The following is a 25,727-nucleotide window of genomic DNA, read 5'->3' as shown; positions in this document are numbered from 1 at the left end:
CATAAAGAAGGCTAAGTGCTGAAAAATTGATGCCTTCAAATTGTGGTGAAGATTCCTGAGAATCCCTTGGACTGCAAGTAGATCAAACCAATCAATCCTAAGCAAATCAACCCTGAATATTTATTTATTGGAAGGACTGATGCTGAAGCTGAAGCTCCAATTCTTGGCCACTTGATGTGAAGAGCAGTGGAAAAGATCCTGATGCTGGGAAAGATTGAAGGCAAAAGGAGAAGGGGGCAGCAGAGGATGAGATGGTTAGATAGCATCACCAACTCAATGGATATGAATCTGAGCAAACTCCGGGAGATAGTGAAGTACAGGGAAGCATGGCATGCTGGAGTCCATGGGGTTGCAAAGAGTTGGACGCGACTTAGCGACTGAACAACATAAGTTTTTTTTAGTGTTAAGTTTCTTTCTTGAATAACTACTACATACTAGGGGCTTCTCATAGGTCATCTTATTTAGCCTATTTAACTGATTTAACAATCACCTCAAGAGACAAGTCTTTATGACTACTATTTCAGAGATAAGGAAGCCTCAACCTAAGAAGGTTGAGGATCTTTCCCAAAGCCACACAGCCAATCAGAGAAAACTTGGACCACCTTTACTATCACAAGGGGAATCTTTCGCTTGAGAAAAGGAGTATCTTTTAACTAGGACCAGAGAAAGAATCTGATCTCATTACCCCTGTCTCCATTGTAAATTTATTTCTTCAGCCTCATTTTCCTTAAATTTGTAAAGGGTCCTAAGCCTCTCCCAGAAGGATTCTTTTGGTGTTGAGATTTTGGACAGATCTCTTTTCCTATTCCTTAAAATTGTGAATTTACACGAACCAGGCCTCAGAGGCCTTTCCTGCACTGTTTTAATGCCTACAATAGTTCTGCATAACAGTAATTAACATCTATTTTCAGAGGAAGAATCTGAAGCTTTATGAAGTTAATGACTTCCCCAAGGTCATACATCAAGAAGTCTGGAACCTAGGGCACCCCCTCAGCTCTGACAGTGCCTGGGAGTGCCATTACCCTGCGACCAAGATACCTGCGTCTAAGCCTAAGAAAAGGTGCCGAGCATCAGGGCGACCTCAGCCCAAGACTCAGGTTTAAGCCTGGGCTGGTGCTGCCCTCGAGCGGCGGGACTGTGTAAGCGAGGCGGGGCAGAGGGTTGCACAACTGAAAACGGCGGGCACTGGGACCATGATAACTTGGGAAATCGACCATACCACTCTAGTTCAAGTACGACCTAATTTATCGTTTTTTACAGGACCGGTTCAAGATCCTTTAGGACCCACCCTTATCACATAACTTTGACACAGACTAAGATTTAATCACTAATGGCGGACCAGTACAAAGTGCGGCACCCTCTGCCGGCCTCAGTGTCCCCCATCTGTCAAATGGGCATCTTAAAGAGCTGCCCAAAGAGGATAATGGGAGGAAAACGTGCCCTGCATTACGTGCGGCGCCAAACAGCCTGAGTCACCGTTGTTGGTGGTATTTTTCCATCTCCCGGGGGCCCCTCCCAGCCCGCCCCGGTTTCCGAGGGTCCTACAGGAAGCGCCCCGGCGACGCCGGGCTCCGCACGCTGACCACGCCCTCTGTGCGCGGAGCCTTGGCCCCGCCCACTAAAGAATTCGCAGATTCGCTAGGCCGGCTCCTCCTCCGAATTTCTCGGGCCCCTCCATACTCGGCTGAAAATTCTCATCGGACTCCGTGACCATTTCCCCCAGGTCGGAACTGAGCAGTCCTCTGAGTTGTGCTAGTAAGAAAGATCCAGGAAAAGTGGCCGACTCTGCCAACAGGGCTTGGCTAACCAGGCATTATTTTCTTGACTCCACCAAAGGCTGGTGAAGGGAGACAACAGCTGAGGCCAGGACTTGTGGCGAATCTGCAGCCTTTCAGATCTTTGATCGCTTAAGGAAAGGGCAGGAAAGAGGAGCAAAGGAGCGCGCATCCTGTCTACCGATTCGCCCCGCCCGCCTGACGAATCTGCGCCTGTTCAACGCGCCACTCAAATCTCCCCAGCTCTGGCTGGCCGCCTCCCCTTCGCCCCGCCCCCTTTTCCTCTGGGATTAGTCGCTGCTTTCAACGCCGCCGATTCGTCAAGGATCCCAGGCCACAGCAGCTGGATAGTCGTGGTGAAGTCCACTCTCCGGGGGATGCGGCCAAACTCCAGGCTCACTGGGCCGCAACTCTTGAGCTTCATAGGCCGCCGGCCGAGGCGAAGCCGCTATCCTCGGCCCCGTGGGTCTCCCGGAGTCGCCCGTGGCGAAAGTGCGAATATAGAAGCTGTGCCCGCTGGGCCTCGCGCAGGTGGCGGTGGTGTTTGGTGCGCGCGCCGGGGAGGTGGTGGTGGTGGGGGGGCGCCGCCGCCGCCACCGCTGCGGGGCCGGGTCTCGCGCTGTCGCCGCCGCCGCCGCCGCCGCCTCGCGCCGCTGAGGTGCCGCGCGGGGTGGGGGGAGGGGGAGCCGCTCGCCGCTCGCGGGTGAGTGGGGCCGCGCCGCGCGTGCGCGGAGATGGGGGGGGCAGAACGCGCCGGGGCGGGAGGAGAGGGCAGCGGCGCGCGTTTCCCCCACCCCCCGCCCGGATTCAGGGCCGAAGCCGGGTCTCGGGCTCGGTCTCGCGGTGTTTCCAACGCCCCGAAGAGGTGCCACTTCTTGGCCAGCGGATCGGGGCGCGGGGACGGGAGCGGGTGTGTGGGAGCGGGAGCCGGGCTTGGCCTGGGCCGCTGGCCGGTGAGGAGGCGGGAGGGGGCGGGGCCTACCAGGGGGCGGGGGAGGGGTCTTGCGCCGAGGCCAAGTGGGGCGCGCGCTAGGGAGAGCGGGAAGGTAAGGGGGCGCGAGATGGGCCTGGGGGCCAGAGGGGAGAGTTGGAAGGTGGAGAGAGGATGGGGTGTTATGGTGAAAGAAGGTACTTGGGAGAAAATCTGAGGGAGCCTCGGGTCATGGTGAGTGAGGTACGGAAACTGAGGTGATGAGAGTTACCTGGAGTCGGGGCTAGTCACTGAGGGGCAGCAGGGGAGTTGGGCCTAAGTCGTGAACCCCTTTGCTTATCCCTCTTTCCTCGCAGTGTAAATGAGCAAAGATGGATCAGGAAGGTGGGGGAGATGGGCAGAAGGCCCCGAGCTTCCAGTGGCGGAACTACAAGCTCATCGTGGATCCTGCCTTGGACCCTGCCCTACGCAGGCCTTCTCAAAAGGTGTACAGATACGATGGAATCCACTTTAGTGTCAACGTGAGTGTCCCAGGCCTTCCCCAGATCTAGGGAGCTCAAACCCGTTCTCTTCTGTTACCTCTGCTCATCACCTAGAACCTGCCTTCTTTAAAGTGGGCAACCAGAACCCAGCTCTTTTGCTCGTGGGTCTCCAGAGGGGCTCTAGAGATCAACCCTGTGGTTTCACCTTGAGCTGTCTCTCTCTTCCTGTTTATTTTCCTAGGACTCAAAGTATATACCAGTGGAGGACCTCCAAGACCCCCGTTGCCACGTCAGGTCCAAAAACAGAGACTTCTCCCTCCCAGTCCCTAAGTTTAAGGTACGTTTCTGCTAGTCTCCTGGTGTGGTGGCCCTTGGAGAGTGTGGAGGATCCATTCTGGTAGTCTAGTCTTAATGTAGCATAGGGAAAGGGGGTTTTCCAGTGAAAGAGTCTAATAACAGAGTTAATAATCTCTGAGGCCATGAGACTGAGTTGTTGTGGACAGTTGTTGTGTGTTTATTTTCTAGAAAGGTATAGGTTAGGTGTCTCAAAAAGGGTGTTAACTTTTTGAAGGGTGAAGACAGGTCCAGCTGCTACACCTATCACTGTGTACTTCTAGACCGTGGATAGCAAAATAGTACCCTGTGTGTTACCCCAATTTCTCAGTTAAGAGGAATGACAGCTCCAGGGACTCCATCGTTGGGGTCCTTTGTTCCTCTCTCTTACTCTGTCTTTTTTCCTCAGAGGATTGCCATGTCTTTGTCCAGGCAGGATACTCATCAGTCCTTGGAGGACTGGGTCTAGGAAACTGGTGGTTCTTAATCTCCTTTGTTAACTCTTTACTTCCTTTTTAATAAGTCACTTGTGGGGTTCCCGCATCCCTCTTTTTTCACTTTGTATACTTTTCCTGGACAATGTCTTTCCCGTCCACAACTTTGACTATTACTGAAGTGTTGATGACTTCCAGATCTCTTGAAACTCCAGACTTATTTGCCTGGTGGAGGGACAGCTCCATCTGGAGACCCCACAGAAATCTCAAGCTCAGGAGATGTAAAACAATTATCTTCACCCCCTTCATCCTGCTTTTCTTTCCATTTTCCTTTTGCTGATGAATGGCAACACCGTGTACTCAGCTGCACGAGCTAGAAACCTGGGTGTCATCCTATGATTCTTCTGTCCTTAATCTGTCATCAAGTCATGCTGACTCTTTTTCTAAACACATCTCTCTTTTTTTTTAACATTAATTTTTCTATTTCTGTTGCCATTCCTTTAATACAGAGTCTTATGTTCATATCCTCTGGTTTCCCTCTTCTCCATTTATTGCTGTCATTTGTCTCTTTGGTTTTACTGTCATCTTATTTTATTTTTGTTGGCAAGTTCACATTTTTTGTGCATTGGCATGTATGATTACTAGTCTGGCCAGCTTCATCTCCTCCCTCGATAGTGCATACCTGTGTTCTTTCGTACTGTGTGCTTTGCAGTTTCCAGGCAATGCCAAGTTATTTTATAGTCGTGTGCGCTATAGGTCCTGTCATGGTGAACTCCTGTTTATCTGAAAAGTCCAGTATGAATGACACCACCTTTGTGAATTTTTTCCTGCCTCCTCTCTGAGCAAAGGTTTCGTTCTCTGGGCTCCCAAACACCCTGTCTACACCTTTGTTGACACTTGTTGTGTCATGTTGTGATTGTGCGTGTCTGTTTGTTGTGTCTACTTTTCTGCATAGATCTCTCTCTTTTTCCATCTTTGTATTCCTACTGCCCCATCCTTGGGAATCACTTAGTGAAAGCTGAGCTAGTGAATTATTTCCATATAACTGGTTCCTTCTATGAATGTTTAGTCCTCACTTTGTACATTTCTTTTCCTGGTTCTTGCCATCATTCTGTGGAGAGAATTCAGGAAAGAGAGGGGTCAGGACAGATGTATCCTTTGTTGGGACCCCCTTCCCCATCCCCTTGCCTCTTGATTTCCCCATTCTATCCCTCTTGGCCTCATGGATCTCGCTAAAGTTTCCCAGTGGGGCAAGGCGTGGTGATCAGTAGTGAGACTCCAGACTTAACTCCTGTCCCCTTCACAGCTGGATGAGTTCTATATCGGACAGATCCCACTGAAAGAAGTGACATTCGCAAGGCTGAATGACAACGTGCGGGAGACCTTTCTGAAGGACATGTGCCGAAAGTATGGTGAGGTGGAAGAGGTGGAGATCCTTCTCCACCCCCGTACTCGCAAGCACCTGGGCCTGGCCCGCGTGCTCTTCACCAGCACTCGGGGAGCCAAGGAAACAGTCAAAAACCTCCACCTTACCTCCGTCATGGGCAACATCATCCATGCCCAGCTCGACATCAAAGGTGAGCACTCTTGCCTGCTGCCCAGGTTTGGTCTCTGAGAGAGATGGTACACGCAGATGTCTCTTGGGGCCCGGCAAGTAGTCAGGTCCATGATTTCTCCTCTGAAACTCTTGGGCCACGTGTTTCTCACGCCAGAATTTATAGAGAGATTATGGTACAAATACAGGCTTTTGTGTGTTGTCTCTGGCAGGGTTGGGGCAGCACCCTATGGTTTAATGTATGACTGTATTTTGTGAGAAACAATCTGAAGAGTCACACTGGGTAGGATGAATAAAAACAATGGTAAATAGCTTCAGGTCAGGTTTTGGCACCAAGTTCTAAAAATACTGGGTTTTGAGTTTTTCTGGTTTTGAAATTTTAGATGGAGAATTAGGGATATATATAGGTGAGTGATGGGCTTCCTTGGTAGCTCAGATGGTAAAGAATCTGCCTGCAATGTGGGAGACCCGGTTTCGATCCCTGGATTGGGAATATCCCCTGGAGAAGGGAATGGCAACCCACTCCAGCATTCTGCCTGGGGAATTCCATGGACAAAGGAGCCTGGTGGACTACAGTCCATAGCGTCCCACAGAGTCAGACACGACTGAGGGACTAAGCAGCAGCAGCGTAGGTGAGTGAAGCAGTCTGGACTTCTGTGCTAAGTAGCGGTAGGGAGGGGTGGGGACTGTGGCAACTATCTAGTGGCATCTGAAGGTGCCAGCTATTAGCTGACACTAGCCAATTTGTACGTGGGGACGAAGACTAGAAGATTTTTTTTTAAGCCAAAAATCTAGTTTTTTGTGTGAAATCTCGTGGGTTTTGTTTTTGATTAAAATATGTATTTATTTGGCTGTACCCAGGTCTTAGTTGCAGCGTGCAGGATCTTTAGTTGAAGCATGCAAACTCTTAGTTGCAGCATGTGGGATCTAATTCCCTGACCAGGGATTGAATCTGGGCCCCCTGGGAGTGCAGAGTCTTAGCCACTGGACCACTGGGGAAGTCCCATACTAGTGGGTTTCTCCCTCACCCTTCCCAATACTTTAAGTGATTATGTAGGGCAAATAAATCACAATGGTGGGCTGAGTTTAACCTTCAGGCTGCCATCTTACTGCTATAGTTAATAGAATGAAGAGAATAGTGGGGTCCAGCTTGAGATGACTGGGTGTGAATTCAGGTTTCATTACTCTGTGCAGGTCAGTTTTCTTTAAGCCTGTACAATAGAATTATGGATGCTTTTCTCTTCTGTTGATTGTCGAACATAGTAACAGATGTTAGAAGTATTTTTGTAAGCTATTAAGGGTCACTTGATCCGTTGTTTGTAGTAGTTACCAAGTAGAGACTAGGTAGCAGAACTTAAAGCCCCTAGACTCCAGGAAATCTTAGCAAATTAAGGCCTGAGAAAAAATTGAGAATACAAAATCTGAAAGGAGTTGTTTCCTCCATCTGAGTCTGTCAGTTCCCATTCTCTCCCTCCAGGTCAACAGCGAATGAAATACTATGAACTGATAGTCAACGGCTCCTACACCCCTCAGACGGTGCCCACTGGGGGCAAGGCCCTGAGTGAGAAGTTCCAAGGCTCTGGTGCAGCCACGGAGACGGTGAGAAGCTCGTAGTTGGCGACGCCCTCGCCCCACAGGCTCAGTACTTAGACACCAGGGGCAGCCTTTGGGCAATTCTGGACTTCACTGTCAAAGTATAGGAAGAGCCAAGGAAAGGACGCCTCACTGCTTTCCAAAAGCAGGGGCTCGGGGTTCTTGGTTTGGTGAAGGGCATGTTGTTAAATGGTGCTTGATCTCGTCTCGTTTCTCCCTGCTGCACTCTCTCCCCCCCAGACTGACTCCCGCCGCCGCTCCTCGTCCGACACAGCTGCCTTCCCGGCGGGCTCGGCTGTGGTGGGCACTCCCGGCAACGGCACCCCCTGCTCCCAAGAAACAAGCTTTTCCAGCAGCCGACAAGACACCCCATCTTCCTTCGGCCAGTTCACCCCTCAGTCCTCCCAAGGAACCCCATACACGTCTCGAGGCAGCACCCCCTACTCTCAGGACTCTGCCTACTCCAGCAGGTGCAGCAGAAAACCCCTCTAGGACCCTCAGATGCGGGGAGCTCCTGGGAAGAAGAAACCCAAAGTCTTGAAGAGGGAGTTGGGAATAATTGGTCTTGGTTCCTTGCGGATTCAGCCAACACACCCCTGTCCTCGGAATTTACTCTGTGGCTAGGAACGCAACAGCCATTAGATCTTCCTTTGGGGGCAGTGTAGAAGGGTTTTGGGTACTGATGGCCGGGGCAGGGGGGTTTGGTCATATAGAGCTGCACTGTACTCTGCTAACCCCTGCACATTTCCTCCAGCACCACTTCAACCTCCTTCAAGCCCCGGCGGTCAGAGAACAGCTACCAAGATTCCTTCTCCCGCCGCCATTTCTCCGCCTCTTCGGCCCCCACGACCACCTCTGCCGCCATCTCGGCCACCACTGCAGCCACCGCCGCCGCCTCCTCTTCTTCTTCCTCCTCATTGTCTTCATCCTCTTCGTCGTCCTCTTCTTCCTCATCCTCTCACTTTCGCGGTTCCGACTCAAACTACCCAGCATATTACGAAAGCTGGAATCGGTACCAACGCCATGCTTCCTACCCACCCCGTCGGGCAACTCGGGACGAGCCCCCCGGGGCCTCTTTTGCCGAAAATACCGCTGAGCGCTTCACGCCATCCTACACTTCCTATTTGCCCCCCGAGCCCAACCGGCCTGCTGACCAGGACTACCGGCCTCCTGCCTCCGAAGCTCCGCCCCCAGAGCCTCCAGAACCTGGTGGAGGCGGGGGCGGCGGGGGGCCCAGCCCCGAGAGAGAAGAAGCTCGATCCTCCCCGCGCCCAGCCTCACCTGCCCGTTCCGGCTCCCCAGCCCCGGAGACCACCAACGAGAGTGTGCCCTTCGCTCAGCACAGCAGCCTGGATTCCCGCATTGAGATGTTGTTGAAGGAGCAGCGTTCCAAGTTTTCCTTCCTGGCCTCTGACACTGAGGAAGAGGAAGAGAACAGCAGCACGGGCCCAGGGGCTCGGGACACAGGGAGCGAGGCCCCTTCTGGGTCGGGTCACGGGCCCTGTACACCCCCTCCAGCCCCAGCAAGTTTCGAGGATGTGGCACCTACAGGGAGTGGGGAACCAGGAGCTACCCGGGAGTCGCCCAAGGCCAACGGACAGAACCAGGTGAGTTTGGGGTCTGCCCATGAAAGTGCCTGGGATGTGGAGAGCGGGCTTGGGCCCGGGGGAGAAGGAAGGGAACTGGGCAAGAGAACACAGATTTGGGGAAAAGTCCACGGAACCTGCGGTAGCCTCCTGTGACCATCCTATGCGCCCCACAGGCTTCTCCATGCTCTTCTGGAGAGGACATGGAAATCTCCGACGACGACAGGGGTGGCTCACCCCCTCCAGCCCCGACACCCCCCCAGCAACCTCCACCACCTCCCCCGCCACCTCCCCCACCCCCTCCTTACCTGGCTTCCCTTCCCCTTGGTTATCCTCCCCACCAGCCTACCTACCTCCTCCCCCCGCGACCTGATGGGCCACCGCCTCCCGAGTACCCGCCTCCTCCTCCGCCACCCCCCCACATCTATGACTTTGTAAACTCCTTAGAGCTCATGGATCGACTCGGGGCTCAGTGGGGAGGAATGCCCATGTCCTTCCAGATGCAGACCCAGATGTTAACTCGGCTCCACCAGCTGCGGCAGGGCAAAGGATTGACCGCGGCCTCAGCTGGTCCCCCCGGTGGGGCCTTTGGGGAGGCCTTCCTCCCATTCCCGCCCCACCAAGAGGCAGCTTATGGCCTACCATACGCTCTGTATGCTCAAGGGCAAGAAGGCCGAGGGGCATACTCCCGGGAGGCCTACCACCTGCCTTTGCCCATGGCCGCCGAGCCCCTGCCCTCCTCAGTCTCAGGAGAAGAGGCACGGCTACCCCCCCGAGAGGAAGCAGAGCTGGCCGAGGGCAAGGCCCTATCATCGGCAGGCACCGTGGGCCGTGTACTGGCCACCCTGGTCCAAGAGATGAAGAGCATCATGCAGCGAGACCTCAACCGCAAGATGGTGGAGAACGTGGCCTTTGGAGCCTTTGACCAGTGGTGGGAGAGCAAGGAAGAGAAGGCCAAGGTGAGGGCCAGTGCCTGGGACTGGAGAGACCAAGGTTCCATTGGTGGAAATAGACCTCTGGTTTCTTTAGGCTACACAGCTCAGAAAAGAGAGGTGGTCAGGGCGAGTAGAGAGAGAGACTAGGCGCTCAGTGGTCCATACAGTTGAGCACAAGGGAGTTGGAGGGTACACAGAACAGTAGAAAAGGCAGGAGTCTTAAGAGTCAGAAGAGCTTTGTCTTGGTCCCATCACTGCCTTGCAGTAGATGAAGCCGTTAAATCTCTCTGGGCTTCGCTGTGCTGTGTCTCCATTTGTAGAGTGAGAGTAATAGCAGCAGCTTTGTAAGATTGATAGACGGAGTGAGTGGACTTCTGAGAAGATGCCTGTACAGGGGCTGGTGGAGGGAGGTGTGGCGTAGATGTGTGTCAAATGGAGAAGTGAGTGGACGCCTTTCTGTATTCCTGGGGCCTGGGAGTAGTTCTCAGGCAGGAGGCAGGAGGGAGCACCTGGGTTCTGGGGCTGAGTCCCCCTACTGCCTGCAGCCATTCCAGAATGCAGCTAAACAGCAAGCCAAGGAGGAGGATAAAGAGAAGACAAAGCTCAAAGAGCCAGGCCTGCTGTCCCTCGTAGACTGGGCCAAGAGTGGCGGTACCACCGGCATTGAAGCCTTCGCCTTTGGATCAGGACTGCGAGGGGCCCTGCGGCTGCCTTCTTTCAAGGTACCCAGAATTGTGATCTTGCCTGGTTGGGTGGGGAGAGAGTTGAAAGCGGGGTTCTGTTCCTTAGAATAAGGGTGGTTGGGAACCATGAGTGTTTGGGTTTTAAACGGCTCCATCTCTTTTCGTCTCCTAGGTAAAGCGAAAAGAGCCTTCGGAAATTTCAGAGGCCAGTGAGGAAAAGAGGCCCCGGCCTTCTACTCCAGCTGAGGAAGATGAAGATGGTAAGTAGGTCAGGTGAAGGAAAAAGGAGAAAACGGTCTGCTTAGATTCTGATGGCCTTCCCTGGTGGCTCAGATGGTACAATGTGGGAGACCTGGGTTTTATCCCTGGATTGGGAAGATTCCCTGAAGAAGGGAATGGCTACCCAGTCCAGCATTCTTGCCTAAAGAATTCCATGGACAGAGGAGCCTGGCAGGCTGTAGATTCTGATAGGAAAGCAAGAGGCAGGGGTGAAGGGGCGAAGGTGTCTTGAGGGCAAGAAGCCAAGTGAAGATTTGAAACAAAGTTACAATAAAGTAGCTCTTTGAGATGTGTAGTTAGACAGGTTATCCACCCAAAGTTAACCATCTAATGCTTAAGCGTGTTGCACCCTTCTTACCAGTCTGTCTAAGTCTGAGCTATATAGCTTGATGGCTTCCATGACTGGGAAACTTCCTTACTGAATCTGATCTGCTTCCCTGGAGACCTGTTGACTTTAGTACGACTTTCTTGGGCCAGATATTAAAAGAAATCACCTCCCTCTTTCACCCAGACCAGAAAAGGATGAAAGATAAAATGGGTCCAGTGTGTTTAAAATTGTGTAAAGTGTGAAGGAACTCTGCAGTTTGTGTGTTTCTCTGCTGAGCCTCAGCTTCTTGTCTGTAAAACAAAGTCTGTGTTGTGGGACTGTGAGAAAGGCCAGCAGTGGTGTGTGCAGAGCTCCTTTCACCAGTTGGGTCTGTTACTGCTGGTGGTAAATTGCACTACCTACCCCTCTTCTGGGCCTAGATGCTGAGCGAGAGAAGGAGGTTGGAGAGCCAGGCCGTCCGGGGACCAAGCCCCCGAAACGAGATGAAGAGCGAAGCAAGACCCAGGGCAAGCACCGCAAGTCCTTTGCTCTGGACAGCGAAGGGGAGGAGGCATCCCAGGAGTCCTCCTCAGAGAAGGTGAGGAGCCTGCGTTCAGAGTTCCTGCCGCCATAGCCAGCTTCTCTCTGCGCTAGAGCCCCCGTGGCCACGCTTCCTAGAGGACCAGTTGTCCTTCTCCTAGTAATTCCCAGTTGTCCCTTTCCCTAAGGATGAGGAGGATGAAGAGGAAGATGAAGAAGATGAAGAGCGTGAGGAAGCCATGGATGCTGCAAAGAAGGAGACAGAAGCATCAGACGGTAAGCACCCAGGGTGTGTGGTTGAATTCTGGGAAGGGAGAGATTCAGCCACCCGTCCAGCCCTTTCCGTGCCCGTGTAACCTGCCCGCTGGATCGACTGGCCATCTTTGTCTTCCCCCACAACAACTGCCTTTTAGCCTCATTCTTTGGAACCCTTGGCCCACTGCAAACGACACCCAGAAGACTCCCTCCTGCTTTCCTCTGAAACAGGCCCTCTCATGAAGACAACCCAGCACAGCCTATTCTCTTCCCAAGATAAGGGGGCTGCCTTCTCCTGCTGCCCCTGCTGCAGCTGCCACACCGTGCCTTTTCCCCTTTGGGCACTACTCTTCCCTTAAAGCCGGGCCACCAAGCTCTGTCAGCTTCTTCCCCTGCCTGCAGCTGCTGTCATTGAACCCAACTCTGTGCCTCAGTTGAACACGTGTCTGTTCTTCAGCATTTATTGAGGTCTGGGTACATGGTTCAGTCTCTCTCTTCATTCCTTTTTTCAGAAATAGATGCTCAGCCCCTGTTCTGAGCCAGGCACCGTTCTAGGTATTAGGGACATAGCAGTGACCAAGGCAGGGGTGGTTCCTGCTTTTCTGAAGCTGGCGATCAGTCAGAGGGGAGGCGGGCACTTGACAAACAAGTGGGCAAATAGCAGCACTTCCAGTGGAGAGACTTGCTTTGAAGAAAATGAACTAGATTAATGGGGTCGGGAGGAACAGGTTCAGGGAATGGGGGAAAGATGGGCTCTTTTATAGCTGATGGTGAAGAGGTGCCTCTGAGTGGTGCCATTTCAGAGGCTAGAATTGTAAGAACGATGGTCTGAGAGCCTCCCACTCAGGAGAGCAGAGGGCAAAGTCATCTGCTAAGAGTGAGGGGTGCAGACCCCTTCACATCCATGTGGTCACCAGTTCTGTCAGTCTTACTGCCTCTGTCTCTTCCAAGGGCACCATCTTCTCTTACCTATGACGTCCCCGCTCAGCCCCCAGCGTCTGCTGGGCAAACTCCTCCTTGTCCTTCTTGACGTCAACATTTCCTTCACAAGGATGCCTTCCCTGATTTGATCCACCAGGCAGAATCCGGGCCTTCCCATTGCCTGTACCGTGACCCACCCCGCAACCAACCCTTCATACTGGAATTTATCACACTGTAGGCAAATTGTGTGCCTCTCCAACTCCTTGTGGGTAGGAGTCCCCAGCACCTAGCACAGAGCCTCACATATCCCAAGTAGTGACTCAGTGAATGAACCCACAGGTTGACTAAGTGAGGGGTCTTCTCACCTCGCCTGACTCCCCCTTCTGGATTTCCAGGCGAGGACGAAGAAAGCGATTCGTCCTCCAAATGTTCTCTGTATGCTGACTCAGATGGTGAGAATGATAGCACGTCGGACTCTGAGAGCAGCAGTTCCTCCAGCTCCTCGTCTTCTTCATCCTCTTCGTCTTCATCCTCGTCCTCCTCCTCCTCATCTGAGTCCTCCTCAGAAGAAGAAGAGGAAGAGGAACAGCCAGCAACCATACCCGCAGCATCGTCGCCCCCCAGAGATGTCCCCACGCCCCTGTCGGCACCTGCAGAGGAGCCCGAGCCAGAAAGGGTTGAAGACTCCCCAGTCACACCTCTCCCCGAACAGGAGAAGTCTCCTGCGAGACCTGCAGGTAGGTGGTGGGGAGCTGCTGTCGAAGTCTTTGTGTATATGTGTGTCTGTCTTCATGGGTACACTCGGGTTGACGTTTATTAATTATATACATATGTGTGACTTTGTTGGAAAACATGCGAAGTTGGCCAGGAGTCACCTTCTCCTGTCACTCCTCCCTTGGAGACGTTTGTGGCCTGACACACTCAGATCATACTGCTAGAAACAGTTTTCTGAGATGGACCAGGTGTTTGGCTACTAAAAACAGAATGGTCTTCTCAAATAAGCTAAGGAGAGAATTCCCAATTTAGTAAATTTCTCTTCATTTATTCTAAAGTCTCTTCCTTAATGTGTAGTATATACCTGGGTTTAAATGGACAGATTGGATAGATGATAACTATTAACAACGTGAACTCAGAAGTTAATTCTATCTTTGCTTTTCTTTGTGGATTTGTACATTCAGTTGTCATTTTATATCACACATGTAATATATCTTGCTGAGTGAACTGTTGCTTCAGGCAGTAGGTACTTATTTATTGAATGGGGGCAAGGGATAGGATAGTGTGCACAATAGGCCCTGTTTCCACCCTCATGAAACTTGCCATCTGTAGGAAGAGACAGTTTAGTCTCTCCTTAAAAAAATACTTAAGAAACTCTGTGACTACCAACTGTAAGAGCCATGAAAGAAAAGTCTGGGTACTCGGAGAACCTGAGCACATCTGTGAGGAAGTCTTCCCTGCTGAAGCACCATTGGGCTAGAATCAAGCCAAGGCAAGCAAGAGAGCGTGTGCAAAGGCCCTGAGGCAGAGGAAATGGTGTGCTCGAAGATAAAAAGGAAAGCTAACCTGGGGAGTGAGAGTAAGGGGGAGCTAGGGTGGCCTAAACTGAAGAGATGAGCAAGGGCTGAATCATGGAAAATGAATAAGCCTCACTAGGAATTTGGGCTTGATGTTGAGGGCAGTGGAATGCCATCAGAAGACTGACGTGATTATATCCATGTTTTGAAAAGATGCAGTGCAGAGAAAACTTGGAGAGGGGCCAGAGTGTATGCAGGGAGATTAAGAGGCTATTGGAGTAAGCCAAGCAGTGGTGGTAATTTGGGTTGCTCTCATGATGGAATTAACTCAGTTTTCAAGTTCCGCTTTAGAGATGTGTGCGGCCTTCCAGGGATCTCGTTTGAACCTTGCTGGGAATTTGTGATCTAAGACAGGCAGTGAGCACAGGAAGACTTTTCAGCATTGGTGCATTCTGTTCTGGTCCAGATCCCGTGAGAGGAGGAATCGAGGCACTGAGTAACCCTAAGACACCTTTCAGCCTCTTGAAGTCCTTGGGTGGCAGAAGAGCCGATGGGGTCGTAGGTCAGGGGGTATTAATCACAGTACTCTTTGGGAGGGTAGGAAGAAAAAGCGGGATGTGATCAGATGTGCATGTCAGGAGGATCATTTTGGCAGAAGTGGGAGGATTTCTAAGAGGTGAAGAAGGAAGTGGGACAGCTCCTGAGAAGGTTTGAAGGGATGTGGGTAAGTAAAGGGCCTGAACCAGAGCAGGATGGTTACAGTGAGGACAGGGTGCAGGGGGCAGAAGTGGAGAAGAGGGTTTGAGAGAAATTTAGGAGCTAGAACCTCTTGGTTAAAGTACTTACCAGGAAAGGAAACTCAAGGAAAACCAGAACTAGGGAGAAGTCTGATGCATTTAATTGGGGTTAAGTTTCATGTGCCTCTGGGACCTCCAGGTAGGAACATTCAGTGGGCAGTTGGATCAATAGAGCTGAAGCTCTACACCTGAAACTGTCACAATCTTGTTAATCAACTATACTCCAGTATAAAATAAATGTTAAAAAAGAATAGATCTGAAGCTCTAGAAAATGGTAGGTGGGAAATGCAATAGGTATTTGTAAGTATGGGTGTAAATATATGTGTATACCTTGGAAGGATGTATGGAATGAGAGAAAGGGGCCAGAGCCTAACTGTTTTATAAGAGATAGTGGGCAGAGTGGAGCCAGAGGAGACTAAAAACGAATGACCAGAGAGGTGGGAAGGAAACCAGAAAGCTCAGGGTTTCAAAAGGAGAGTGTGGCCTATATTTTTGGAAGGCCTCAAAAGGAAAAGTGTGTGTTGGGTTTGTCAGTTACGAGGTCACCAACTTATGAAACTGATAAGGTTACCTTATCAATTACAGTAGTGTGGCTCAAGTTAGAGGGTGTTAAGGAGTGAGGGCAAGTAACAGATAACCATTCTTTTGGTAAGGGTAAGCTATGCTTGTGGAAGAAGAGAGTTGAGGGGGGTGGTACCTAATGTTAGTGAATGTTTCTCGAGTAGGTCCCGTGTGCCAGGCTCTAGGCCTAGTGCATTGCAAATATCACTTTCTCATTTACTCCTCACAGATCCCTGCCCCTCCCATTTTACAGATGAGAAATGTGAGGCTTAGTGAGATAGTCAAGGTTTCCCAGCTGGGATTGGAGAGATGGCAAAAAAGTGCAGAGTTGATGGAGGGTTTCTCAAAGTAGGTAAGACTTGAATGTGTTCATACATTGAAGGAAAGATAGAGCAAGTGGAGGGACCAAGAGAGAGAGGAATACTTGCTGGAGCGGCACACCTGGGGAGGCGGAGGATGGACTCTGTAGGCTGGATGCAGAACTCTCTGTAAATAGGAAGACAGGAAGTTGTGGGGTCTTAGCCTGAAGGCCACCTTTTCTTCTCTTTAGTGGGAAGGCAGGACATTTCTTTTTACTTAATGTGTGTGTGTGTGTGTGTGTACAATTTATTTATTTGGCTCTGCTGGGTCTTAGTTGCAGCACTGGGGATCTTTAGTTGTGAACTCAGTTGCGGCATGTGGGATCTAATTCCCTGACCAGGGATCAAATCCGGACCCCTTGCCTGGGCAGCACAGAGTCTTAGCCACTGGACCACCAGGGAAGTCCCAAGTAGGACATTTCTGAGAATGAGGGGGTACGGGTGGAGCCTGGAACTTTGGGTTGAAGAAGAAGATATGGTTGTGTGGATTCCAGGTTAGGTAGAGGTAATGGAAGGCTTCAGAAAGTAGCGTGAAAGGAGAGGACAAAGCGAGGGCCCCTGTGATCTGAAACAACCAAGAGTGAAGTTAATTTAGGGGGAAGGTGATGGGCTGGAGGATGATAGAGGATGGGAAATTGAACAGGTATGATGGGGTAAACTGAAAGGACCTGGAGAACTGTGGTCAGAGGGTAGGGGTCAGAGTCACAGTCTGAGGTGGAGGTGGGTGATGAGGTCAGGTGTGTGACTGGTGGAGGGTAACTGAGGATGAGTGACTATGAGAATCTGGTGAGTAGGTGGGCCGTCAGAGCCCTGTTTAGGTAGATAGATGGCAGAGGAGAGAGAGGAGAGGAAGATGAAGGCCTTTAGAGAATGGTAGGAGAATCTGAGCTACCAAGGACACAACTGGATAGAGGCCTATGGTCTGATGGCCAGAGCCTGGAGAGGACTGGTTTGGTGGATCCCAAGGACAGGGGCCTGGGCCCCTTTAGATCTCGACTTTCTTGTCTTCCCATCTGGTTCATTCTTCTCTGCTGCACATGGTCGTCCTCTGCTTCTCCATTCCAGCAGAGCATGTCTGCTCCACAGATAGACCTTCTCCTATCTTGAATCCTTATCCCCTGGGAAGTTTCTAGTTGGGATGGCTTGGGTCACACAGCCATCAGTTAATGACGGCCTGGGGGCAGGAAGTGGGGTAGGTCATACAGTAGAAACAGTGGCTTCTCAGAGTTGTATCAAGTGGGCAGGTACCCTGAAAGTTGTCTCCCAGAATTACGAAAGGCATGGGCAGCTTTCCTTCGGGATGGGGAGCAGAAGGGAAGTCTGGAAGAAGCTGTGTTGGGGGAGGGATTGGGTTTTCTCCAGAACCAGGCTGCCAGGGGGCACAGAAGGCTACAGTGGGAGGTTGGGGCAGAGGAGAGGGCTGCCCTGAGCACAGAAAGGATTAGACAGGAGAGGACTTGTAGGAACTAGGGGACTGGAGACCAGCGCCCAGGGCCTCACTAGCTTCAGAGCGTGGGGTGCTCCTGGCTGACAGCCCGAGGTATCTGGAGCCTCGAGAGACAGGAGGCTGGGGGCATGTCGGTTGAGGCAGTGGAGGCATGTTGATCACTGCCTACTCAGGCCAGACGTAGTGGCGGCGGCCCTTGAGCTCTGTGGATGGTAGAGCCAGATGTGCAACCACGGAGTCGCAGGCTAGGAGGTGCAGAGTGGCATGGAACAGGAGATAAGATCCCAAACTCAGATCCCAGGCTGCCCTGGGGCACAGGCCTTGTACTGCCACTTGCTAGCTGTGTGATTGGGCAGATTATCAACCTCTCTCTGCCTTGACTTTGTGTCTGTAAAATGGGGTTAATAATAGTACTCACATCATTGGGTTGTTGGGAGAATGAAGTGAGTATTTACTATAGTGAAAGGCTTGGATTAGTGCTTGGCACAAAATTCCAGCTACTAATCTGTTGCAACAAATTTGAAGCTGGCGATTGAGAGCCACCAGCCTTCTGAGAGGAAGATCCTAGCACTACCTGAGGAGACTGGGGAAGTCTTCACAACGGGAGTGGCCTTGAGCTGGATTCGAAAGCTGCGTGCAGGCTTTCTGGATGGGCAAAACGAGTGACGTGTTCTGAACAAAGGGAACCATGTGAGCAAAGGGCCAGGGGCCTGATAGACCATGCCTCTTTGAGTGGCTACAGCCTAGGATGAAAGGGCGAGGCCATGGACTGGCCTCACAGGGATGGATCAGGTCTGCAGGACAGCCTCCAGGAGAGGGCTGTGCCTCAACAGCCGCAGCTCAGGGGGTCCCCACCGAGGGAGGACATGTTTCCTGTCCCAGTTAGCCAGGAGAGATGGGACCACCTGCTTATTCACTCACCCCTCATCCTGAGAACCTTAGTCCACTCTCAGCCTCTTTTCTTTTTTTTAACGTATTTATTTTTTAATTTAAGTATACTTGACTTACAGTATTATATTAGTTTCAGGTGTACAGCATAGTGATTTAGTATTTTCACAGATTATTAAAAGTTATTTCAAGAGAATGGCTGTAATTCCCTGTTGGTATAACTTTGTTTTTCTATTTTATACGTATGTAATTGACAGGTAACATTGTAATTACTATTTTATTTTAGACAAAAAAGTTGCAGGTTGGAGAAGGTTAATACCTGTTTATTTTAAAAACCTGCACAAGTAATACATGAGCTCTCATGTTAAAAAAAAAAATCAGAGAATACAGAAAAAGCAAAAGCCCCATCCCATTTGGCACAACCCTACCACCCCTGCCTGCCCTAGTCTGTCCCAGTGTCCTCCAGTGGGAACTTCCGCCAGTCCTGAAGGTGCCCTTCCTGACTTTTGCAACAGCATACACATTTGTATATGTACATTTAGAAAAGATTTCCAAAGCCAAAAAACTGTAATTTCATTGACGTGAAGGAAAAGCCCAAATAAAGTACCACCTCAGCTTCTGAGGGGGGGACTTCCTGACCCCTTTCTCATTGGGGTAAGACTCCAGTGCAATTTTATAAAGCCTTTTAATACAAGATTCAGTTTCTTACATTGTATATATTTTAACCTCACAGAACAAAGAATATTGTTTGTAGTCAAAATAATGGATACTTTAATTCTGGGCAGATCTGGGCAGTTGCATCCTGGTTACAAAATGCAGCTGGCAAAAAAAGTTGTCTGATGTCTGTCTGATTGTTGGATGAGGTTCTGTCACCACCAGCCTTGGTTAAAAAAAAACAACACTAGAGTCCAAGTGTTAAGTTGCTTCAGAGTGCCTCCCCTGCCCTTCAGAGTTTGGGCTGCCCCGTGTTTCATGTGATTGTCTCCTTAGACTAGAAGTTCTAAGAGGGCTTCAAAGGTGTTTTCCTCATACCCAACACAGTTAAAAGTGAAGTTGTTCAGTCATGTCTTACCAGGCTCCTCTGTCCATGGGATTTCCCAGACAAGAGTACTGGAGTGGATTGTCATTTCCTTCTCCAGGTGATCCTCCTGACCCAGGGATCAAACTTGGGTCTCCCACATTGCAGGCAGATACTTTACCATCTGAGCCACCAGGGAAGCCCTCCCATAGTTCAGTTCAGTTCAATAGCTCAGTCATGTCCGACTCTTTGCGACCTCACGGACTGCAGCACGCCAGGTCTCCCTGTCCATCACCAACTCCTGGAGTTTACTCAAACTCGTGTCCATTGAGTTGGTGATGCCATCCAACCATCTAATCCTCTGTTGTCCCGTTCTCCTCCCACCTTCAGTCTTTCCCAGCATCAGGGTCTTTTCCAATGAGTCGGTTCTTGCATCAGGTGGCCAAAGTATTGGAGCTTCAGCTTCAGCATCAGTCCTTCCAATGAATATTCAGGACTGATTTTCTTTAGGATGGACTGGTTGGATCTCCTTGCAGTCCAAGGGACTCTCAGGAGTCTTCTCCAACACTACGGTTCAAAAGCATCAATTCTTCTGCGCTCAGCTTTCTTTATAGTCGAACTCTTACATCCATACATGACTACTGGAAAAACCATAGCTTTGACCAGACAGACCTTTGTTGGCAAAGTAATGTCTCTGCTTTTCAATATGCTGTCTAGGTTGGTCATAACTTTTCTTCCAAGGAGCAAGCGTCTTTTAATCTCATGGCTGCAGTCACCATCTGCAGTGATTTTGGAGCCCCCCAAAATAAAATCTGACACTGTTTCCATTGCTTCCCCACCTATTTCCCATGAAGTGATGGGACCGGATGCCATGATCTTAATTTTCTGAATGTTGAGTTTTAAGCCAACTTTTCCATTCTCCTTTTTCACTTTCATTAAGAGGCTTTTTAGTTCTTCACTTTCTGCTATAAGGGTGGTGTCATCTGCATATCTGAGGTTATTGATATTTCTCCCGGCTGTCTTGATTCCAGCTTGTGCTTTACCCAGCCCAGCGTTCCTCATGATGTACTCTGCATATAAGATAAATAAGCAGGGTGACAATATACAGCCTTGACATACTCCTTTCCTGATTTGGAACCAGTCTGTTGCTTCATGTCCAGTTCTGTTGCTTCTTGACCTGCATACAGATTTCTCAGGAGGCAAGTCAGGTAGTCTGGTGTTCCCATCTCTTTAAAAATTTTCCAGTTTGTTGTGATCCATACAGTCAAAAGGCTTTCCCACAGTTAGTGCTCAGGAAGTGTTTGTGGAAGGTATGAATGAGCAGATGCAAAATCCCATCCCATCAAGGGAACCCCTGGTGATGAGGACACGGCAGGTGGGAGAGACCGGAGTGTCTGGTGGAAGGTGAGGAGTGAGGATGGCTAGGGTGTGGACTCCCAGGGGAGGCTGGCCAGGTGCCTGCCCCCAGTGAATCTCCATCATCAGATCCATCTGATCACATTGGCCGAGAAGCTGACCCTCGCCCTTTGTGCTTCCCTCCCCAGGTTCCACCGAGGAGCCGCCTCCCAGTGTGCCCCAGCCTCCCCTAGAGCCACCAGCTGGACCTCTGGCCCCCACCCCCCGCCCCGACGAGCGCCCCTCCTCTCCCATCCCTCTCCTGCCGCCACCCAAGAAACGCCGGAAAACTGTCTCCTTCTCTGCGGTGGAGGAGGCACCGGCCCCAGAGCCTCCCCCTGCTGCCCCGCCACAGGTCAAGTCACCCGGCCCTGCCTCCCGCAAAGCCCCGCGGGCTGTGGAGCGGACCATTCGCAACCTGCCCCTCGACCACGCCTCTCTGGTCAAGAGTTGGCCCGAGGAGGTGTCCCGAGGAGGCCGGAACCGGGCCGGAGGCCGAGGCCGCTCCGCCGAGGAAGAGGAGGCTGAACCAGCCACAGAAGTGGACCTGGCTGTGCTGGCTGACCTGGCCCTGACCCCAGCACGGCGCAGCCTGCCCACCCTGCCCACCGCCGACGACTCAGAGGCCACGGAGACACTGGACGAGGCGGAGCGCCCAGGCCCCCTGCTCAGCCACATCCTCCTGGAGCACAACTACGCCTTGGCTGTGAGGCCGCCGCCGCCGCCACCACCACCACCACCCTCCACGCCTGCCCCTCGGCCCCTGGAACCCGTTCCAGCCCCCGCGGCCCTCTTCAGCTCCCCAGCAGACGAGGTCCTCGAGGCCCCGGAGGTGGTGGTGGCTGAGGTGGAGGAGCCAAAGCAGCCGCCACAGCATCAGGAAGACAGGGAGGAGGAGGAGGAGGAAGAGGAGTCTGAGTCATCGGAAAGCAGCAGCAGCAGCAGCAGCGACGGCGAGGGGGCCACCCGGCGGCGCAGCCTCCGCTCCCACACCCGGCGCAGGCGGCCGCCACCGCCCCCGCCGCCACCACCGCCCCCCACCTTCGATCCCCGCAGCGAGTTTGAGCAGATGACCATCCTCTATGACATTTGGAATTCGGGCCTGGACTTGGAGGACATGAGTTACCTGCGGCTGACGTACGAGCGGCTTCTGCAGCAGACTAGCGGGGCCGACTGGCTGAACGACACTCACTGGGTCCAGCACACCAATATCCTGAGCCCCAGAGGCTGGCCTCCTCGGGACAGGGAGATGGGCCTGGGGGTGGGGGTAGGGGGACCTCCCTGGGGTCGCTGGCCAGGCACTGTCCTCCTGCGATCATTCCTGGGTCTGTGTTTACCTCCTTCCCTGTCCTGTTCTCTGCCACATTCAGCTTGGGTATTTGTCCTCTGGCTACCAAGTCACCATTTCTCTCTGCTTCATGCCTGTTTTTTGCGTTCTGAAGTTTTGGTGGCAGAAAAGGTGGAGTCTAAGACATTGCTGTCTGTCCTTCTGTCTTAACAGTGAGTAAGCTCAGGACCTCCAGCTAAGGCCAGTCACCCTTTCCGTGGGCTGGGACTGGGCAGGGGGACAGAGGAGAACAGAGCCCCAGGGATCTGACTGGGGAGCACCCCGTTCTCTTCCTTGACACCCTGCACTCACCAACCTGAGCACTCCGAAACGCAAGCGGCGGCCCCAAGACGGGCCCCGCGAGCACCAGACAGGCTCAGCCCGCAGTGAAGGCTACTACCCCATCAGCAAGAAGGAGAAGGACCGGTACCTGGACGTGTGCCCCGTCTCGGCCCGGCAGCTGGAAGGAGCGGATACTCAGGTGAGGCTACCTGGGCACCTGCCCAGCGGCAGCATCTTCTTTCCATGAGTTCTCATGTCACTTACCTCTTCCCGGGCCTGCTCCTCGCAGGGGACTAACCGCGTGCTCTCGGAGCGCCGGTCGGAGCAGCGGCGGCTGCTGAGCGCCATCGGCACCTCTGCCATCATGGACAGCGATCTGCTGAAGTTAAACCAGCTCAAGGTGAGGGAGGAGTGGGAGCTGAGGAGGGCAGGGGCACTGTGGGAAGGTGGCATCACGGAGACCCCTAGGGGTGGTCCGGGTATGAGTGGCCAGAACACTTCTGCCCCGGAGGTCTGAGGAGCGGCCAGCAGCTGGGTTGAAGGGGATGCCCAGTGGCACAATCTGCCTTCTGCCCTCTAGTTCCGGAAGAAGAAGCTCCGATTTGGCCGGAGCCGGATCCATGAGTGGGGACTGTTTGCCATGGAACCCATTGCGGCTGACGAGATGGTCATCGAATACGTGGGTCAGAACATTCGCCAGGTGAAGCTCCACCCCTAGCCCCTGACCTGACATGAGAACCACCCAGCCTTTGGGTGAAAGTCCATGCTCTCACCTGGCTCCCAGACTTAGCCAGTGACACTTGCCTTTTTTGTTCCCCTTCCTTCCTTCAGCAACTAGTCATGGGTACTAGTAAACTAGCTTCCGTGGTGGCTCAGCAGTAAAGAATCTGCCTACAGTGCAGGAGACATAGGTTCCATCCCTGAATTGGGAAGATCACCTGGAGAAAGAAATGGCAACCCACTCCAGTATTCTTGCCTGGGAATACCATGGACAGAGGAGCCTGGCAGGCTGGGGTCACAAAGAGTCAGACACGACGTGAGCAATTAACAACAGCTAGTAAACTAGATGTCAGTGATCCAGTAAGAAATAAGACTAATATTATGTCTCCCTTAAAAACTTCACAGTTTAGTGAGCAAGACAGGTACTGAACAAGTAACTCCAGTAAAGAATGGTGCTTGGTTAATATGAAAGGAGATGTTCAGGGAGGCAAGGGCAGTAGGAGTGACGTTTAAACCAGAAGCTGAAGGATGCTGAGACATTCCCAGGCCCAAATAAGAGGAAAGGATGCTCCCCGATGTAGGAGGCATATGCAAAGGCCTGGAGGCAGGATGGTCTTAGGAGCGCAAGGAGGTCAGTATGGTCACTTGGAAAACTCAGGCCAGTGGCAGCAAAGTGAGGCCAAGGGGCCAATGGAGGCCAGACGCCACAGAGCTTGGGAGCCCTCACATTAATGAGATTGGACCGATGGTGAGAAAAGTTGCTCTGAAGCAGTAAACAGGAGAGGATTTGGAGGTTAGTAAGCTCCATCTGACTGCCATGTGAAGAGAGAACTGGGTGGGGCTGTTGCAGAGATCTGGGCCAAAGGTGGGGGTGGCCTGGACAGGCAGTGGGTTTCAGGTAGCTGGCAGAACCAGGAAACCAGTTGGTTCTGAAGATGGAGGGCAAGGGCTGAGGCAAGACAGTTTCTCCGGGCACTGCCTTAGCAGCTGGGAGTAGGAAAGGCTGCCAGCGAGGAGGAGGAGCGGGTGTGTGGTCAGAGGCCTCCGGTCAAGACAGTGCCCGGAGGATGTCTCATGGGTGACGCCCAGCAGTTCCACTGAGGTGGATTTTGGCTGGAGATAGGAGTTTGGGAGGAGTCCCCCAACTTAACTGGCTGTTGAAGGCCTGGAAGAGAGTGAGTTTGCCCAAGGGGAGAGTGCAGAAGGTTTATCGGGCTGTTTACTGGGAAAGGAGTTCCTCCTCCTCATATGAGAATGTGGGCCCTGACGCAGACAGCGGCAGCCGTAGGTCCCGACGTGGAAAGAGGGTCCTGGGAGAAGAGGTGAGTAGGGTTCAGTCCGTGAAATAACCAGTCATCTCAGGAACCGTCCCAGCCCCTGAGAGTTTGGGGGCTCCCCCATGGGCCAGGCAGACCCCCCCAGGAGGAGCCAGTGGCTGCTTCTCCTGCCCCGTAGCCAGTGCAGACTTCCCTGGGGCCCTTCCTCTGGGTGCCTCTGTGATAACAGCAGCCAATGGTATTGGGAAGTGGTCATCAGAGGAAGTCCTGGAAGCAAAGTCAGGAGTCAGCGCCTTGGGGTAGTGGGTGCTGGAGGGAGATCTGTGGATTCAGGACAGGCCAGCGTGGCTCCCGGGCTGGCAGCTGGGGGACCATCCAAACCCCTGATCGCAGGGGCTGGTGGAGTCCAGCCTGGCCTGCAGGAAGCTGAGGGGCAGCCCCCTGACCATCGCCCCCATCCCGTTAGATGGTGGCCGACATGCGGGAGAAGCGCTATGTGCAGGAGGGCATTGGCAGCAGCTACCTGTTCCGGGTAGACCACGACACCATCATCGATGCCACCAAGTGCGGCAACCTGGCGAGGTTCATCAACCACTGCTGCACGGTGCGCAAACGGGCTGGGCAAGGGGTGGCGGGAGGGGACAGGGCAGGAGCTGGGGGTTGGGGGGGCGGCCGCCACTGACGCCGCCCTCGGCCTGCAGCCCAACTGCTATGCCAAGGTCATCACCATCGAGTCCCAGAAGAAGATCGTGATCTACTCGAAGCAGCCGATCGGCGTGGATGAGGAGATCACCTACGACTACAAGTTCCCGCTGGAGGACAACAAGATCCCCTGTCTGTGCGGCACGGAGAGCTGCCGCGGCTCCCTCAACTGAGGTGGGGCAGGACTGGTGCCCTCACCCCTATTTATTCCCCGTCGCCGCCCTGAGCTCCCAGCGCTCCCAGCCTTAGTGGGCTCAGTGGGGCCCACCTGCCCCCTCTTGGAATGCGGGATTGGGAGCCCTGAGCCCAGCGAGGGGGCCTGAGTCCCTTGAGGCACCTTCTGCGGGACCCCTCTTGCCCCTGCCCTCCCTCCCATCTCCCCCCAATTTTTTTTTTCTTTGCGGAGAAGAAGCTGTAAATGTTTTGTAGCTGCCAGCAGCTGTTTCCTGTGGAAACCTGGGGTGCCGGCCTGTACAGATCCTGTTCTTGGGGGGCCGCCCAGCCCCCATGCTTTGTGTTAATGGGGACTCCCCCTCTGTGCCCTGCGTGCACCCCTCCCCAGTTTAGGGGCCTCTAGGGGGCAGTGGCCATGTTCTCCCCCTGGAGGGGGCCCTGCGCCCCCAGTCCTGGGGACTCCGTGCCTGGAACCCTGCCTCATCTTCTGTTCTGCCAGACCCGTGGGTCACCCTCCCACCTGGTGTCTGGAAGCTCTGGCTTTGCCAGGCCAGGATGGTGGGGGGCAGGCCCTTCTTGTTGGGCTGGACTGTACATATGTTAATAGTGCAAACCCAACGCCACATTTTTATAATTGTGATTAAACTTTATTGTACAAAA

The 25,727-nt window shown here is 52.7% G+C and overlaps 1 protein-coding gene and 1 long non-coding RNA gene across 11 annotated transcripts; one reads left to right on the top strand and one right to left on the bottom strand.

Moving 5' to 3' along the window:
* Positions 1-1,622: 1,622 nt before the first annotated feature.
* Positions 1,623-25,727, top strand: SETD1A (SET domain containing 1A, histone lysine methyltransferase). Of its 10 annotated transcripts, XM_081558241.1 has the most exons (20): positions 1,624-1,723; positions 1,837-2,306; positions 3,063-3,227; positions 3,430-3,525; positions 5,262-5,532; positions 6,988-7,109; positions 7,344-7,573; positions 7,858-8,710; positions 8,866-9,648; positions 10,170-10,346; positions 10,480-10,567; positions 11,334-11,491; positions 11,622-11,709; positions 13,005-13,346; positions 20,735-21,793; positions 22,221-22,393; positions 22,484-22,594; positions 22,775-22,894; positions 24,658-24,795; positions 24,893-25,727. In XM_081558241.1, exons 3-20 carry the CDS (start codon positions 3,078-3,080, stop codon positions 25,064-25,066), a joined length of 5,133 nt encoding a protein of 1,710 aa, XP_081414367.1. In that variant the 5' UTR covers positions 1,624-1,723; positions 1,837-2,306; positions 3,063-3,077; the 3' UTR covers positions 25,067-25,727. The 10 variants fall into 10 exon arrangements, with proteins under 10 accessions (XP_081414369.1, XP_081414367.1, XP_081414366.1 ...); XM_081558243.1 differs by having other exon boundaries at positions 1,623-2,267; XM_081558240.1 differs by lacking the exon at positions 1,624-1,723 and having other exon boundaries at positions 2,284-2,478.
* On the bottom strand, positions 3,679-8,520 carry LOC145532693 (uncharacterized). The gene is made up of 2 exons (XR_014073465.1): positions 8,385-8,520; positions 3,679-5,066 (listed from the first exon to the last, which is right to left on the bottom strand). It is a non-coding gene; the product is annotated as an uncharacterized LOC145532693 (long non-coding RNA).

Source organism: Giraffa tippelskirchi, chromosome 13 (assembly GCF_054371585.1).
Source record: "Giraffa tippelskirchi isolate mGirTip1 chromosome 13, T2T-mGirTip1v1.2.pri, whole genome shotgun sequence".
NCBI lineage: Eukaryota > Metazoa > Chordata > Mammalia > Artiodactyla > Giraffidae > Giraffa > Giraffa tippelskirchi.
Note: the sequence above shows the minus strand (reverse complement) of the source record. Positions and strands in the feature narration are given on the sequence as shown.